An 11,516-nucleotide genomic window follows, 5' to 3' on the forward strand; every position below is an offset into this window, starting at 1 on the left:
ACTGACCCAAGGTACTTGAAACTACCCCTCTTAGGGATGACTTGAGAGTCAAGCCTCACTTCCACTCCCGCGTCCGTCGGCTCGGCCCCAAATTTGCACTCGAGGTATTCCGTCTTCGTCCTGCTCAACCTGAAACCTTTAGACTCAAGGGCCTGTCTCCAAACCTCTAGCCTCTCGTTGACGCCGCGTCGTGTCTCGTCAATTAGGACTATGTCATCAACAAATAGCATGCACCATGGCACATCCCCTTGAATATTATGCATTATGGCATCCATCACCAGGGCAAATAGGAAAGGGCTGAACGCAGACCCTTGGTGCAACCCCGTAACAACCGGAAAATGCTCGGAGTCGCCTCCTACTGTCCTAACCCGAGTCTTAGCTCCATCATACATGTCTTTAATCACCCTAATGTAGGCAACCAGGACCCCTTTAACCTCTAAGCAGCTCCATAAGACCTCCATAAGACCCTGTCGTACGCTTTCTCTAGATCGATAAACACCATGTGGAGATCCTTCTTCTTATCCCTGTATTGTTCCACTATCCTCCTAATAAGGTAGCTTCTGTGGTAGATCGCCCGGGCATGAACCCGAACTGGTTGTCTAAAATATTAATTTTAATGCTTCTCGAAAATATGCTTATAATGAAAAGTAAAAAGTAAACAAAAAATAAATTAATTTCGCAAAAAAAATAAAAATTGGCCAAACAGGGGTATCACTTTGTTTTCGGAAACAAACACTATTAAAGTCAAAATTTAAATCCCCATGGAAAAAACAAACCAAACAGTGGACTTATCCTGTAGAATCACCCCTTATCTCACCAGCATTAATTCCTAACCAAATGATGTGAAGTCATGGGAAAAAAGTGAGGGCTGAGATTGTGTGAGCGCACACATCCAAAAATTCTACCAACCGGAAAGATAACGCTAGGCGAAAGGTGATATTTTTCCGGATAGTCCAGCTGAAATTGAAGCGCGGTCTACAAGTCAGGCAGTCATGACAACAACTCCCGTCGCCAATCATCCTAATATTTTCACTCACCGGTCGCCGCCGTCCTCCTCCTCCTCCTCCTCCTCCTCCTCGTCTCCATCGGCATTCTTAACTCGTACGAGTTTCCTCCCTTTCTCTTCCATCTGCAAGCGCAATAGTGTCAATTGCAATGGCTGGAGAACACGATGCTCCGTTGCCAAAGATTACACAGTTCCTTCCTCAGCGGTCGACGGCGGACCCGCCGCGGAGCTGGACTGTGTTATAGTCGGGGCAGGAATTAGTGGCCTCTGCATTGCGCAGGTGATGTCCGCTAATTACCCCAATTTGATGGTAACCGAAGCGAGAGATCGTGCCGGTGGCAACATAACGACAGTGGAAAGAGACGGCTATTTGTGGGAAGAAGGTCCGAACAGTTTCCAGCCGTCCGATCCTATGTTGACTATGGCAGTAGATTGTGGATTGAAGGATGATTTGGTGTTGGGAGATCCTAATGCGCCTCGTTTCGTCTTGTGGAAGGGTAAATTAAGGCCCGTACCTTCCAAACTCACTGATCTTCCCTTTTTTGATTTGATGAGTATTCCTGGCAAGCTGAGAGCTGGTTTTGGTGCCATTGGCCTCCGCCCTTCACCTCCAGTTTGTACTCTTCTAACTTTAATGCATTTATTTTGATTCTGTTGACACAAAAAATAAAAATATAAAAATTGCAAATTAAAGAGAGATTGTAAAATTCAACAGTTTAACCTCACAGTATAACGATAGTGTTAAACCATCAGTGTAATTTAACCTGTTATACATTTATTTACGTTACTAATTAATGCTATGCTGATAGAGGTATATGCAATTACCTTTTAAATAACCTGATTGTGTAAATAATTTTTGCACTTTTTTGATAATCTGTGCCTTTTCCCTCACTTAGCATGTTTTGGCAAAGATGACAGGGTCATGAGGAATCAGTTGAGCAGTTCGTGCGTCGTAATCTTGGTGGTGAAGTCTTTGAACGCTTGATAGAACCATTTTGTTCTGGTACCTGCCTATTCGGAACTACTGCCTTTATGGAATTTGTTCACTTTCTTAAATACCGTTTGCTATAGAGATTCATATCGTGCGAATCAGAACTACATATATATAGTTTGTTACCTGCCTATTTTCAATCGATTTTATTTGATAGTCCTCGTTTTGTATAGGTGTTTATGCTGGTGATCCCTCAAAACTGAGTATGAAAGCAGCATTTGGGAAAGTTTGGAAGTTGGAAGAAACTGGTGGTAGCATTATTGGAGGAACCTTTAAAGCAATAAAGGAGAGATCCAGTACACCTAAAGCGCCTCGTGATCCGTAATGGACTTGATTTAAAGCCTTTGTGCTTTTTCTTTCCTGGCCTTGTGCTTTTTCTCTTAAGAATATATGTATTGAGAGAGAGTAGGCTGAATTGAGTAATCATTCTACAGGCGTTTACCAAAACCAAAAGGACAGACAGTTGGATCATTCAGGAAGGGTCTGAGAATGCTGCCGGATGCAATCAGTGCAAGGTGCCCTTCTCCTTTCCCAGTTCAATGTCTCCACCCCACTCCCACCCCCAGTATAAAAATTCAGGGGGGAAAAAGAGAAGAAAAATATCAAAATTTAAGGACTAGTTAAAGTTCAGTTTTGGCATTTTTTCTGCCTAAGTGCAATATTATCAAAGGTGAAAAGCGCAAAAAAGCTCTAAAGTCTATTGGGGCTTTAAGCGCAAAGCGCAAATAAAGCATGGGCTTTAATGAAGAAAGGCTCAAATGAAAATGAAAAGAAAAAGAAAACTACAAATATGTATGTATAGTCCAAGACTAATATCTATAAGCATGAATACCAAATATATGGACAAAGACATTGAAGAAACTTTATTATAAAGTGAAATATCAATTGTTTAGCATCACCTCTTCAGGATTACGCTTATTGGCAAGGAAAAGTATGCTTTTAGAGCCTTGATGACAACGCTGAAGCGCCCGCTAAGCGAGGCAAAGCGCTCAACATGTTTTGAGCCTCGCTTCAGGGCTTAAGCGTTATCAAAGTGTGTTCTTTGGTGCCCTTGTTCAAGCAGTTCTCTAGTATTTTTACCTTGGCTCCACCCCACTCCCACCCCCTGTATAAACGTTTAGGGGGGGAAAAGAAAGAGAAGAAAAATTATCAAAAGTTAAGAAAGCTAAGTTTTGGCTTTTTTCTGCTAGGTGTGTTCTTTGGTGCTCTTGTTCAAGCAGTTCTCTAGTATTTTTACCTTGGAAATGCTAATAAGTTGTCGCCGTGTTTCCTTAGATTGGGAAGCAAATTAAAACTATCATGGAAGCTTTCTAGCATTACAAAGTCAGAAAAAGGAGGATATCGCTTGACATACGAGACACCAGAAGGAGTAGTTTCTCTTCAAAGTCGAAGCATTGTCATGACTGTGCCATCCTATGTAGCAAGCAACATATTACGTCCTCTTTCGGTGTGTTTCCATTACTGTTTGCTCCAAAGTCGTTATTGCTATTGTTCATTTGGCACTCTAATATAGAAACTTGGATAAAAAAGGGGATCCTTTAATTTTTCTTTTTCATTTGGACTAGGAAAAGCGGCTCAAACACATGTATAACAGTCATATACTGTGTATAATATGTGTATGCAATATAATGTGCAGAGAAAGACTTATCGGAGAGAAGAGAATTAAAAAAAAGAACATTTGTGTCACACGGAGAATTAACATGTACATGCTTAATGAGGTCAAGAGCGCAACCGTATCCCACCCCTCATGAAAGATTGAACCTGTATCTCATGTTATTGTGAGCTTTTTTCATATATAAATTTATGAGCAATTTTCTTTAAATGCTTTGACCTTGGATTTTTCGAAGGTTACTACTTCTGATAATTGCTTTGCAAGAAATGCGGCTCACTTAAAATGGGAAACGTTTATCTATAGGTTGTGGTTCAGCTTCTTCTGTTTCTTGCTAAAGCAAGATGTCTCCTAAACTTATATTAAACTCAGGTTGCCGCAGCAGATGCACTTTCAAATTTCTACTATCCCCCAGTTGGAGCAGTCACAATTTCATATCCTCAAGAAGCTATTCGTGATGAACGTCTGGTTGATGGTGAACTAAAGGGATTTGGGCAGTTGCATCCACGTACACAGGGAGTGGAAACACTAGGTAGCTTTCTGTTTGAAGGATTCACTCTAATTTTAACTTCAAGAATCCATATTGAAGATGGAAAACTTTTATTACGACAATTGCAAGATGCAACTCACTGAAGTAGCATTCCTCTATTGCATCTGCAGGAATAATATATAGCGTATCAGTCTTCCCTGACCATCATTACCTAGAAATTTTGACAGTACCATGCAAATCGAAGATGAATGAGTTCAGAACAATAACATCAGGATTTGATTCATCTTAAATATAATACTTGCGTTTCATATGCAGGAACGATATATAGTTCATCACTCTTCCCTAACCGTGCCCCAAAAGGTCGGGTGCTACTCTTGAACTACATTGGAGGAGCAAAAAATCCTGAAATTTTGTCTAAGGTAAGGCATTTAAATTGAGCGCAACTTCAAGTCCTGCCGGTATTGATTTATCATAATGAATATTCATGGGCTGGCCAGTTGGGGCATCGCTTGAAGGTTCCTATGGTAACAAACAGAAAACTGAGAATGACCTTATCCCCTGATCTCTTTTGGTTGCAAATACGTTAACCTTGCAGTGATGAGGAGAATGTTTTCAGTGTTATTTTCTCTAGATTAATGGCGTAGTTGGTTTGGATTACAAAACCGTTTAGGCTTATATGTGATTAGAGTCTCCAGGTTTTTGATCTAGCAGTAAGAGCAAAATGTGTGATGTTTTAAAAAAACAGTCAAGTGATTACAAATACTCAGAATAGTTTCACCATAAAGAACTAAAGAGCTAAGAAGATTGTGGTTTCTCTTTCCTCTATGTTCGACTGCATTTTGTGGGTTTTCCATAGCATGACTTTCTTTTATGGTACTTGTACGAAAGCATTTCGCTGTTATTCTTTATGCTTCAGGGCCTAGAATAAATTGCTTTGAGATTTGATCCCTCATTCTTCTTGCAGACGGAGAGCCAACTTGTGGAAGTAGTTGATCGTGACCTCAGAAAAATGCTTATAAAACCCAAAGCACAAGATCCCCTTGTTGTGGGTGTGCGAGTATGGCCACAAGCTATCCCACAGTTTTTGGTTGGTCATCTGGGTACGCTAAGTACTGCAAAAGCTGCTATGAGTGATAATGGGCTTGAAGGGCTGTTTCTTGGGGGTAATTATGTGTCAGGTGTAGCATTGGGGAGGTGTGTTGAAGGAGCTTATGAAGTTGCATCTGAGGTAACAGGATTTCTGTCTCGGTATGCTTACAAATGAAACCTGTCCTGGGGGTACTGCTAGGTCCAAACCTTGTTAGTAATACGATCATGCCTTGGGAATATTGGCATGTGCCTAAAAGTTTTGCTCGTTAGAGTTATTTTAGCCTTGGTAAATGATTTGTACTTGATATCAGTCGTTTTCTTTGAGATAAAATGTTCCTGTTCAGGAAATATAATGTATATCAATTTTAAACACTTGAATGTTGAAGATCATTTTTTCCCCTCAGCTTACCCATAAATGTGAAAGGTCCTTTGCTTCTGCATGGTGAGACTGCCGATATATTTTCTCCAACTTCCTATGGTTAAATATGGTTTGCCTTGTCATTCTTTGTTTTCTTTGGGAGATTATTTATTCCACGACCAGAAGTAAGGGAGTATACCACATTGATTCAAGGGCTGATACTTGTGGCAACAAAGACTAACTGTGCAAGGGTAACAGTGAGAGTATATTTATTACTCACTTCTAATAAAGAGCAAAGTTAAGGGAATTCGATGATTTAGGAGCAAATTAGGCCTTTTCCCTTGAGTTAATAAAGAGATGCTATTAAAATTATACTTCTTTGTATTTAAATTTGATATAGGTAATATGTTCTGTCATACAACATTTATTAGGTGTAATTCAATAGTACTTTTAAAAAATAAAGTTTTTTAACATGAAATCAAAAATAGATCAGGACTGCTCTTGTATAGATCTAGTCTAGTTAAAATAAATAACTGCATAAGTGTTTGCCCACACTAATCATATAGGCACCCAAAACTCTCCTCCTTTTTCGTCCCCAAACGTCTCCTCCCTCGCTAAATGTTATCAACAATTTATAGTTAATGGGCATTCCAGTATTTAGATTAAGGGAAATTATTAGTTATGTCCATTTATAAGTAGCTCATTACAAAAATTGGCCAATTGATAAAATATACTAATATTAGCCAAATTAGCCAATTAGCTATTTGTAGCAAAAAAATATCAAATTTTTGCTTTGTTTTGAGTGAGTGCTATTATAATAGATTGGGCACAACTTAAGGAGCTTGAACCTTAGTTTTGGGATGATTTGGTTAAGTTTTGAGGTGGTTGGAATTGAAAATTCGAAGTAAAAACTGAACATGAAAAAATGATATGTGTATCACACTGTGTATCATTTGTGTATCACATATGTATCATATTTGTATCAATTATGTATCACATTATATCCATGTATACCTGTATGTGAGATACATGCGTGATACATGTGTCGCATAAGACTTTTTTGAACTCGATTTAATTACGAAATTTGATACAAAACCAGTCCAAATCACCTCCAATCTTCCTCAAGTTTTGTATATTGACTTATTTATATATTTTCAATGAATTTCAACTATACCCATTGAAAAAGTTCCTTTTTTGTTTAGATTTTTGGAATATTGTGTATATTTTTGTATTTCATCACCTTATTTGCTACCTCATCCATGAAATTTTCTTTCCGTCTTGTATCTAGTGTTGTTAATCACGCTTAAAAATATGGAAGATGATTTTTGCATGTGATTCTTTGAGAGAAAGAACCCTATTATTTGGTTTTTTAATTTTTGTTGGCTAGTTTTAGTAAGTCTAACTAATGGCTAGAGATTGGTAAATTTGAGATTTATTTAGGATATTTGTGTAAGTTTCCCTTAGATTAAAGGAAGAGCTGCCTTGATTTGATTTTAAACAGATACGCATGGAAAGAAAGTTCTTTTTTAAGTTTTGTTAGAACCTGAAAAGATCAAGGCAGAAGAAAATGCATTTTTTTTTTCGATTTGGTAAGAAATTTAATAATTACGAATTAGTTTTTTATCAGGCACAAAGTTAAGAAATATAAAAAATATTTGTGAGGTGTAAGCCAAATATATATAACATAACCGAATTTATTCTTTTAAATGAATAGTAGTAAGTTCTCATTTTTTCTCTACTTGTAAAAGAATAAACATTTATAGTCGATAAATGTATGTCATAGATAAAATTGAAAATTATGTTGGGGTGGGCATAAAATAAATAAAATGGAAAGGTGGATTGTGGACTGATTTGGGTTAAAATGGGAATTAAAAGCGGCCCAAAAGAAGAAAAGGGCATCCAGTTCAAAATTTGAAATACAGCAGCGATGCCTGTGTACCGTTGGAAAGACAGACTCAGGCTGATCCATTCCTCTATAGAGCTCAGCTGAAAAGAGATAAGAGTCACAATGAACAATATGAGACGCCATGGCTGGCAACGTCCTCTTCACACGTTGCAGGTTAGCCATCTACACTTTTTTTCTCCTTTCTCTTTCACTTCTATTCTGAATTTAATTTTTGGAATTAAACTTTAGTGTTCAAATGCAGATAGTGGGAATTTCAGTCTTCTGTTTCCTCTTACTGACTTTTTACTGCTTCCTGGGTCTTCTCCTCGGTAGTAGGATTGCTGAAATCACTGTCACCTCTGTTTTCACCTTCGTGGTAATTTAATTTTCTCCAGTAATTTTTTTTAGCTCAGTGTATTCAAACAACTGTATTTTGAGGCACAAATCAAATTTTTGCGTATCTGCCGTTCGTTTTATGCAGGCACTTTCTGCTGCATTTTTGTTTATAAGGTGTGCGGCCATTGATCCAACTGACAGGACGAGGTTCAGAGTGAAGAAAAAAAGCAATCGCACAGGGTTTTCGAACGTTAATTATGGATTTGTGTTGGGTCAAGTTATTGTGAGATTTATAAGGAGAATAGAGAGGAGAGTCCTTAAGACCTTCATAAGGAGAAAGTACTTGGATCCTTTGAAGAGTAATCCTCATTTGGAGCCTTTGCTCACATATCCCCTTCTCGTCAAAGATGATTTGGTCACGCCACAGACAAGGGAGGATGACATTTCGTTTTGTTCGCTTTGTGATTTTGAGGTTCGCCGCTGCATCTGTCATTTAAGTTTTGCTAAATTGAATAGACCCCACTAGAATTTATGTTTTAGATAGGGCATATGTTTTTTGTTTCACTGTCTACTTGCACACGCCAAATGGCTGAGCCAGGAATTTATATAAGGGGATTCAAAAAAGTACTACAATCTCGTTGTTGAGATTTGAACTTGTGACCTAAAACAACTTTTGGGCCCATTTTACCACTACATTAGAATTTTCCTTCATGTAAAGGGGATTAAACAGTTTTAAATAATAAAAAAAATTAAAATTTTGCCCTAATTACGTGGTATATTTTTTTCGACAAAGAAAATTCAGTTGAACCCCCTCCCTCTTACTAGCTTCGCCCCTGGCACGTACATTGTTAATGTGGTGAAACAACATTATGCAGTTTCTAATAGTTGACAAATATATGAAAGTATTTATCTTGATCGTGTTTGCAGGTTAAAAAGCATAGCAAACACTGTCGGACCTGCAACCGATGTGTGGAGGGATTTGATCACCACTGCAGAGTAAGGAAATAGGATCTCTTTCTCTGTTGCTCCGTACATTAAGGTACATCCGTACTCAAACTGACAGGATCTTTGTCTTTGAGTTGTTGCAGTGGTTAAACAATTGTGTCGGGAAGAAGAACTATACCACCTTCATTTTTCTAATGATATCCCTCTTGATAATGGTTGCTCTCTTTTTCTCTCTCACACTCTCTTCTTTTTCGGATATTCCTATTGAGTTTACATCTTAAGCTGCTAACAAATTTCTTGGTGAAACAGCTGCTTATTGAAGGAGGGACTGCTGTTGCCATATTTGTAAGGTGCTTTGCCAACAAAAGGAGCATAGAGCAAGAGATTCATATAAGATTCAATGCCAAGTTCCCTAGAGGAGTTCTTGCAACATTTTGTGTACGATTCTTTGCTTGTTTCTCTATTCCTCCCTGAATTCCATCAGTTGTTTATTTTCAATGTATCTTTTACAGGTGATTTTGTTTCTAATGACATCATATTGTTCGGCAGCACTGGGGCAGCTTTTCTTCTTTCATATAGTTCTCATCCGAAAGGTATGACTGTGTTCCCCTTTCCCAAAGATTTGTTGCAACAATAAAAGCATAACATATCTTTTGGATTGAGAGGAAGCAAGCGGAAGGAGAGAGAGGGCTGAGTTTGCTTTTGTATTGGTTTTAATTGAGAGAAAGCAGAATAGCGTCATGAACAAAGAGTTCCGATTTTCGCTTAAAAATAAGCGGAAAGGAGACCTTATCGACACCCATTTCTTTCTTTTCCTTTCAACTAATGTAAGATAATAAGTAGGCTTATTATGTACTCCTATGTGATAGTAAGAGCAAGCTTATTTATACATGGGAAATTGGAAAAATTAAAAACATGAGCTACTTGATTGCTTTAGTGTAGGAAACTTTAGGATAGAACCAAGGCTACTATTGCTATAGCGTATGCTTCTAATACCACAAAAAAGTGGGTGCCATGTTAATCTTAAAGTAAGACAACATAAGAAAATCTACTTAGAAAAGAGAACTTAGTTTGTGGGCTGGTACAAGAACATCTTAGAGTACTATATATGTTGGTGTAAGAATAAAGTAGCTCTTCTTAGAGCTCCTATTGCTATACTGTAGGAATTTTAAAGTAAGGTTCATTATGCTTAGCTCTTCGTAGTTAGTGCTGCTGCAGCCTCCTTCTCCTTAACAAGTTTGTGCTGATAGACAACACATCGTAGGGTTGTAGACTACTGAGAACATAAGAAACTCAGCGTACAAGTTGCCCAACATTCTCAGTTAAGTTTCTTGGTTTCACTGCTCATGATAAACCATGGTTCTGTTGGCAGGGAATGAGAACTTATGATTACATTTTAGCAATGAGAGAGGAGAACCAGTCTATGGAGCTTTTAGAGTCATCAGAAGATTCAGATTCCTCCTCGGATGAGAGTATCGACTTTGATTCACCTGAGAAGCCATCACTTATTTCACAACTTACATGCAGAGAAAAAAGAATGAATCAGGTACGGTATGCATATCTTTTGCCTCAGTTTTTTGCATTCCTAGACCAATCAAAACTGGATATTTCTCTTTTGATCTTGTAAGCTGAATCTTGCACTTTTTGATCAGATCCCGCAGACAGTATCAATAAAAATTGATGGAGAAACTGAATCGTCCACATTGAAAGAAAAGCGAGGTTTTCGAGCTAACATTGACCCGTGGAAACTTATAAGTATGAGTAGAGAGAAAGCTCTACAAGCAGCTGAAAAGGCAAAGGAACGGCTCATCAAGCAGAAGGAAATAGTAGACCCAATGAAGCCACTACCACTAGAAACAAGAAGTGGACCACTGATGAATTTGGATACTAATAGAGTTCCCTTAGCTGTGGCGAACAGTAGGGAACTTGGTTTGACAAAAGATATCATCACAAAAGGGAGGCTAACCCGTAGTGGGGGATCGCCATTGCAGCTCTCTAGTCCAAGGCGACGATGTTCCTATTCTCCAACAGTTGGTATCCCTACACCTCGTAGTGGTAATGCTACTGTAGCATCTCCATCACCAAAACATAGATATAAAGGCAATTTCGATTTGAAATTAACGCAAGTCTCCAGGGAACTTGAGACTTACATTTCGAGGCAGGTATTATTTTCTGCCTTGAAGAAAGAAAATGAGATTGCAGCATCGCCAAGATAATGTTTATGGGGTGGGTACGTTTTTCTTCTTCTAATTCACTTGTAATAGTATTTATGTTACTGGAATTGTTGCACAGGTTGACTCCATCATCATAACGAAGAACAACATTTGTATGATAATGTTACCTGCTCTCTTTTCTAGGAATATTTGTTGCCCTTCAAGAGAGTTATGTGGTTAGTAAGGATTCGTATAGCCGACACCAACTTGGAACTTAGGCATAGTTATTTTTTGTATTTGTTGCCTTTCTTATTAGCTGAAAATTCTATTAATGTAGCGTAGAACTCCACTTGACTTGGTTATTCTCTACTTGAATATTCCCTTTCGTATCTTGACTTGGTTATTCTCCACTTGAATATGTCGATGGGTTTTGGTCAAGAACTCCTTTTATTGTTCTCCACAATTTTTCTTATTTTCCTACTTTTAAAGTTCTATCATTTTAAAATTTTCACTTATTAGTTTAATCTTGTGCAAATTAAAACGAAAGCAACCAATCCGAAGGGTGATGGTGCTTAAATTGACCTTGGATTCAACAATTGCGTTTCACTTCTCAATTCGCTTTCCCCGCTAGTCTCGAGGAATTGATCCCTACGA

At 38.1% G+C, this 11,516-nt stretch overlaps 2 protein-coding genes across 2 annotated transcripts; both read left to right on the forward strand.

Moving 5' to 3' along the window:
* Window positions 1-839: 839 nt before the first annotated feature.
* On the forward strand, window positions 840-5,625 carry LOC104215588 (protoporphyrinogen oxidase, chloroplastic). Its single transcript, XM_009765436.2, has 8 exons — window positions 840-1,619; window positions 1,925-2,009; window positions 2,171-2,318; window positions 2,432-2,512; window positions 3,273-3,444; window positions 3,979-4,138; window positions 4,412-4,515; window positions 5,061-5,625. Exons 1-8 carry the CDS (start codon window positions 993-995, stop codon window positions 5,358-5,360), a joined length of 1,677 nt encoding a protein of 558 aa, XP_009763738.1. The 5' UTR covers window positions 840-992; the 3' UTR covers window positions 5,361-5,625.
* A 1,833-nt stretch (window positions 5,626-7,458) lies between these two features.
* Window positions 7,459-11,069, forward strand: LOC104215604 (protein S-acyltransferase 18). Its single transcript, XM_009765454.2, has 9 exons — window positions 7,459-7,602; window positions 7,691-7,804; window positions 7,910-8,236; window positions 8,692-8,760; window positions 8,853-8,924; window positions 9,019-9,147; window positions 9,222-9,302; window positions 10,082-10,255; window positions 10,362-11,069. The coding sequence occupies exons 1-9, from the start codon at window positions 7,552-7,554 to the stop codon at window positions 10,923-10,925; spliced, it is 1,581 nt and encodes a 526-aa protein (XP_009763756.1). The 5' UTR covers window positions 7,459-7,551; the 3' UTR covers window positions 10,926-11,069.
* Window positions 11,070-11,516: the final 447 nt, after the last annotated feature.

The sequence above is a fragment of the Nicotiana sylvestris genome, chromosome 9, assembly GCF_000393655.2.
Source record: "Nicotiana sylvestris chromosome 9, ASM39365v2, whole genome shotgun sequence".
Taxonomy (NCBI): Eukaryota; Viridiplantae; Streptophyta; class Magnoliopsida; order Solanales; family Solanaceae; genus Nicotiana; species Nicotiana sylvestris.

Excerpts from the sequence above, each read along its gene's own strand:
- LOC104215588 (XM_009765436.2), top strand. The coding sequence starts at position 993 with ATGACAACAACTCCCGTCGCCAATCATCCTAATATTTTCACTCACCGG. Across the intron at positions 4,139-4,411 it reads ACAGGGAGTGGAAACACTAG|GAACGATATATAGTTCATCA; the intron begins GTAGCTTTCTGT and ends TTTCATATGCAG. Across the intron at positions 4,516-5,060 it reads ATCCTGAAATTTTGTCTAAG|ACGGAGAGCCAACTTGTGGA; the intron begins GTAAGGCATTTA and ends TTCTTCTTGCAG.
- LOC104215604 (XM_009765454.2), top strand. The coding sequence starts at position 7,552 with ATGAACAATATGAGACGCCATGGCTGGCAACGTCCTCTTCACACGTTG. Across the intron at positions 8,925-9,018 it reads TGATATCCCTCTTGATAATG|CTGCTTATTGAAGGAGGGAC; the intron begins GTTGCTCTCTTT and ends TTGGTGAAACAG. Across the intron at positions 10,256-10,361 it reads GAGAAAAAAGAATGAATCAG|ATCCCGCAGACAGTATCAAT; the intron begins GTACGGTATGCA and ends CTTTTTGATCAG.